The 5,893-nt window shown below is 44.7% G+C and overlaps 1 protein-coding gene across 1 annotated transcript in view; it reads left to right on the forward strand.

The window, feature by feature from the left end:
- The window catches only part of T265_13253 (hypothetical protein), a gene marked incomplete at both ends in the record, with an annotated part of 35,615 nt that overhangs the window by 24,247 nt on the left and 5,475 nt on the right, over positions 1 to 5,893 (forward strand). The window contains 2 exons of the mRNA XM_009167954.1: positions 2,420 to 3,250; positions 4,612 to 4,821. Of these exons, the coding sequence (XP_009166218.1) occupies positions 2,420 to 3,250; positions 4,612 to 4,821 (1,041 nt within the window). The remainder of the gene's footprint in view (positions 1 to 2,419; positions 3,251 to 4,611; positions 4,822 to 5,893) is intronic.

Genomic DNA, 5,893 nt, shown 5'->3' on the forward strand with positions numbered 1-5,893 from the left:
AAAAAAAAAATAAACTCAGGTCTGAGGGTGGACCGAATTTCATGGGAGCACTTTTAGTTGTTCATGATGTTTGACAGTGTGCATTTGAGGGTGACTTTGACTGCATCTCATATGGCGAATTGAGAATATGACGTGACTGGTCCGGGTAAACATGTTATTGCATTTTTGAAGTAAAACACTTCTTAATCGCTTCCTATGCATACTGGGCGTCACTTAGTGGTGCGATTGAGAAGTATTAGAGTCGAATCTAGGTAAAAGTCAAAGATGCTGATTTTTGAGTTCGGTTTGTCCCATTCTATAACCTCAATGATTGTGCTGTTGGTTGCATCTCTGCGTGCCCCTCGTAAGATTCAATTTCATTGTAACGAAATAAGTCTAATTGACCGAGAAGACTTGTCTTGACAACTGCGCTCTCAGCCAAGAATATCAACTTACTGTTCGCTGAGTTTGAAATACAGTTACCCCTCATTAAGAGCCTGGTGTGACCTGAAAAACATATGTAGCGCAGAGTGGTCCTAGGTCCAAGGACTACTGATATTCTTAAGGGAGGCCTATCCCAAGTGTATCGGGGATTCGAAGAGCAGAGTCAAGAGGGACCAGTTAAAAACCCTATGTTGAGCTCCCACCCCATGTAGTAATCAAAGGTAATCTCCACACTCCAACTTCCGTGTTGCTGAAAATTTTCATAAGGAGTCTTTTGAAGTTTCTTGTCTAGGCTTGGGTGACCTGGTAGTATTCCAGCCCTTGTACGTTCTTCGTGTGGCATGGCAGCTAGACACCGAAAGGGTGCTACAGCAGTATCCCGGCAGTATCCTGGCAGTATCCCGGCCCTCTTGCAACCTTCGGGTGGCTGGCAGCTAGGCCACGAAAGGTTGTTACTGCTGAACGACGAGGATTACCTGACACTACCGAGTTTTGGTCTGGAGGATAATGATTCATTTTAACGATTGTCCATCTGTAGCACCTAGCCACCGTTGTGGTGCCATTAAAGAAGTATGCAGGCCAGTGCTTCTGGTGACTCAACCAGCAGTAAAAGTGTGTCTGCGACGACTGGTTATGGTTTCAAAGTTTCCATTCTGTAGTTTTTTATCCAACTAAAATTTACTAAGCAGTTTTCGGACGGATGTTAGCTCTTTGCTGTACAGCAATGCAGAAGCCTTTTTTCCAGCCAATTAGCCAGGAATCTGCGGAAGCCCGTTAACTTCACTTTTGTGAATGCGCACACGTTACTTGTCCGTCTGTCCATCTGTTTGACCCAGTTTTCAGGATAAATTTGTTTAATTTTGTTGGTTTTAGGTTGATGTTCATTTTCTTTAAAGGTCATCAGACCAGTGATGTGAACCGAGTAATGATGGCCAACATAAAACGCTGTTTGGATTCACCTTGAGATATGACCATTGCCATATTTGTTCGCTGAATTTCTCTGATCCCATTCGAAAAATAACGTGAACCGCACAGTAGATATGAGTTCGTAGTCCAAAATTCGTATTCACGTAAGCTCTTACTTTCTGAGTCGGCAATTGAAAAACGTGATAGGGTACTCGGGTGTTGCGAATTTGATGGTAGGTGGATGTGGCTCAGGTTGAAGTTCAAACAGTCAGGGTGGTGGATGTTGTGGCTGAGGAGTGCCAACGTTTGTTTCAAAATTTCCTAGACAGTTTTAAAGAAGGCGATGTATCGGAATATGTGGAGCGAGCAAAAGAATTGAAGCAGCTTGAGAAGAGCACGCTGGTTGTTGACTTCACAGACATCATAATGGCTGATTCAAAGTTATGCGGCTTGATTCGAGACGAATACTACAGGTTAAATCCCGAGCTGCGCCTTGCCACGAAAAATTTCGTCAACAACCATGTTCCGGATACCCAGAATTCCGGAAGAGAATTTTACGTGGCGTTTGGTGATCTCCCTGGACTCCATCCGATCGTAGACGCGGTTTACGCTTGCGCAGTTTAATTTTGGGTGTCGTGCAGCTCAGCCCGTTCACACAGACTAAGTGCTATCGATGATTATGATGATCTCCATGAACAGCGATGTTGTCGGTTGGAAGCTGGCTTCTGTATTACCAAGTAGACAAGAAAAGCTCCATCAAGAAAAATGACCTATGAGGCACCTGCTTATCCAACCACCTAATCTGTTGTGAGTCCGCGATTGAGTCATTGTGATGCAGCGTTTCCGTTTAAGGGATAAAGGATCTAACGATATGTTGATTCTAGTTTTCGGGATATTTCATTTACTGTTGTTTCTTCGTTCATCTTTTCTGTGGATAACTTGTAATATGATCACTATAGTTTGCACTTCATGACATCTTCATATCAGGCACTCGTTCACTAGAGTCCAAACCAATTCGTGGCAGGGACAATCAAGAGATCGGAGGAATAACTGGACTAAAAGCGCTCGGTGTTCGTGAGCTTTCCTATAGGACTGCGTTCCTCGCATGAAGCGTTGTCCCTTCGAATGGCAGGTATTCCCATCAGGTGAATTTGAAGATTCCGAGGTCATGTCGTATGAAGTCATGTCCAAGCGACTAACAAGTGCAGAACTGGATACAATCTGCAAAATGAGCCAAGATCGGCGTCTCTTTAGCAATCTTTGTAATTCTCTGTTCCTAACAATTCATGGCAATAAAGAAGTGAAAAAGGGCATTTTGTTGATGCTTTTCGGAGGTGTTTCAAAGTTTACGGGAGAAGGTACACACTTACGTGGGCACATGAACGTCTGTTTAGTTGGTGATCCGAGTACGGCAAAGTCCCAGTTTCTCAAACATGTTGAACGCTTCTCACCTCGTGCTGTCTACACCAGTGGTAAGACAAGTTCCGCCGCAGGTCTTACAGCAGCCGTTGTACGAGACGAAGAGTCTTTCGAATTTGTGATCGAGGCTGGTGCCTTAATGCTTGCAGCTAACGGTGTCTGTTGCATCCTTGAATTCGACAAGATGGACATCCGCGATCAAGTTACCATTCACGAGGCCATGGAACAGCAGGCCATCAGCATAACCAAAGCTGGAGTGAAAGCCACGTTGAACGCGCGAACGTCGATCCTGGCTGCTGCTAACCCAATCAGCGGTCGGTATGACCGTTCCAAGTCTTTGCGCCAAAATATTGGCCTCTCTGCGTCCATCATGTCTCGCTTTGATCTCTTCTTCGTCCTGGTTGACGAATGCAACGACATTGTTGATTATGCGGTTGCTCGGTCGATCGTCGATTTGCACATGAGCGTCCAAAGTTCAACTGATGTACAATCCTCGTATTCAGTAGGTGACATTCGACGACATTCGATGACGTGACGACGCAACACCCTGATACTTTTAATGTGTATTTTGTTGTGAGGGAACTTTTATTTTCTAATCATACTCTCAGGCGAGTTGGTCAGTGTCTGCTTACCAAGCTTCTTTGTAATAAAGCATTGGGGATTATGGGGTGGCTAATGCGGTGTAAATTGCACCTTTACTGGTGTATGGGATCGAAATAACGAGATGCTTCCTCGTTGTAACCAGTTGGGAATCATGACCGCATTTGCCACATATTAGACCAATGCTATGTAATTCATTTAATATTTCGATGTGAGCAGGCGTGTCGCTGCTGATACTCTTCTGGGTTTCCTAGCAATCAGTTGGTCTCATAGTAATTCAGCTACAAACTGTGTATCCCGGCCGCTACTAATCCGTTCGTGCGAACATGAGGAGGGGACGCATCGGAGGCGGGGGCCTAGCGACCTCAAGGAGGCCTGATTTCGCAGACTTTTCCGGGTGGTTTCGGGTAGTTTGCTTTAGTGGTCCTAGGGCGCGGTATTGTCGGCATTTGCAACCTTCCTGGACGAATGTTTCGGAATCCTTTCAATCACCGAGGTGCCCGGCCCTAAAAGGAAGCTTCAAGTGTATACTCGGTTGATATCAGGAATCGAACTAGCATTCTTATTCTATTTTCGATGTATTGATTTTCCTCCGGCTGTGTTTTTTCACCCATTCATAATACTGTAACAGTACTGTGCTACATGGCTTTTTCTAGCTGTGCAAATATATTGATTGGCCTGCGTATCGCTATTTTCGTCACCACAGTATGAGTTTGTATGATCTACTCCTCGGGAATAATGTTGATGATGTGGTGGTTATGCCATCCACATCGATCGCTTGGTCTCATCCTGTTGGAGTCTCAGCGTTGTTGTAGGTACACCTAGCGATCTCACTACACCGTTCGTGTGGCAATGACGTCGGAGCAGTGTGTAACACATGAAAGCCGGATCCTCATTTTGGATGATTTGGCAGTATGAGGGTCTGCCACTTCAAAGCAGAGTTACCCATCGATGAAACCTGAATGATTTAAGGACGATTTAGGACGATTGTATGCTCGTCATACTGATTAAGTCCTTCCTAGCTTGCATTGAAAGCCAGTGAGTCTTCACTGCGAATGGTGCACGCATTGCTACAGTTGCTTATCTAAGGACACATCGTATTCCTGCGTCACAAACATTTAATCTGACGTGTACCGTTTCCCTCCTACAAATTAACTGAATAGGCCGTTACGCACCTGTATAAAGAAAACCCTTATCTGTGTTAACCGAGTGAAAACATTTGAAATCACATCCCTCAGTGTCTCCTTCATTCCTTCCCACCAGGTGTGTGGTCCTGACAAACCTTATCTCAATCCGAACGATCTGGAGATCGCCCATTCTCGTGCCTTTCAAGCTGCCATTCAAAAGTTTACCAGTATTCGAAAAATGGGTGGTGAACAGTATGCTGCCATCTATCTGGAACGTTTAAAGACAACCCTACAGCAATTGGGCAACGAATACCGTACTGCCAACACAAACAAGAACATCTTCCAGGTGCGTGGTTCAGACAAACAACCGATTTTTACCCCAACCATTCGTTTATTCGACCCGCGGTTCACGTTTCATTTGTGTTTTTGAAATCTTTACATTCATCACGCTGTTTTCGTACAACCAACGACCATATGGTCTTCCATTACTCCTCTTCAGTTTGACTACAATGCCAGTCATCGATTGTTGGTCTGAATCATTGTGTGGTGTCTTCTGACAGTGATGCCACGGACAGCTCCGGTGCGTCACCATATCCGTTAGTTCAGTAATTGGCGCCGAATCAGGACGATCAGCTGAAATTTAAGGTACACCACAGGAAAAGAAGACCACACCAATCCTGGATAAACCTCTGCTTTCCGAAGTGTTCTTTCACCACTCTCTCCAGACTGGTCCTATCTCTAAAACATTCCCATGCATTCTTTCTGAAAAGAACGCCTCAGAGTATTAGTATTGTAGTTACTACGTACTGAGGCGGCTGTTCAGAATACTTGTCTGCGTGGAAGTTGAATTAATACGTTCCTGTTTATCCGGCGGTCGCTCTCGAGTTTATTGATTATTGTCACGTTACTTAATTAAATTCCATTTTTCGTACAGCACATCCTGAAGGAATTGAAAGAATTATCAAAAAATGTGTTGGACCACATAGAAATTCCCTCCTGACAGTTGACGCAAATGAGCTTTTTCAGTGTTATCTTTGTTAACCCGCTCATTGGCGTTTGGGAATAGGCAATTTGACTGACCTCTCCCTGCACCAATGAATTATTCGTCAAAAATGCTCATGAGACGTTTATCGCTTGGATCCCAATGAAAGTGGGTTGCATATTCGCCGGGAGTTTCATGGAGGACCTCGTATGATTTTGTCAGGCCAGCCAGCTTATGATTTTAATCACTGGGATTGGTGCATAGCAAACGGTGCCCACAAACACGTTTCAGTGGATCGTTCCAACTCGGATTCGTATGGCGCCTAGCAAGACACGTAGTAGCTGCCGTGTGAAGCGAAACCCAACGATTTGCCAAGTATGGACCATACTCATTGGCCCTTCAAGCAACGGTATGAGCTGATATTTCGATATATATA

Source organism: Opisthorchis viverrini (assembly GCF_000715545.1).
Source record: "Opisthorchis viverrini unplaced genomic scaffold opera_v5_49, whole genome shotgun sequence".
NCBI lineage: Eukaryota > Metazoa > Platyhelminthes > Trematoda > Opisthorchiida > Opisthorchiidae > Opisthorchis > Opisthorchis viverrini.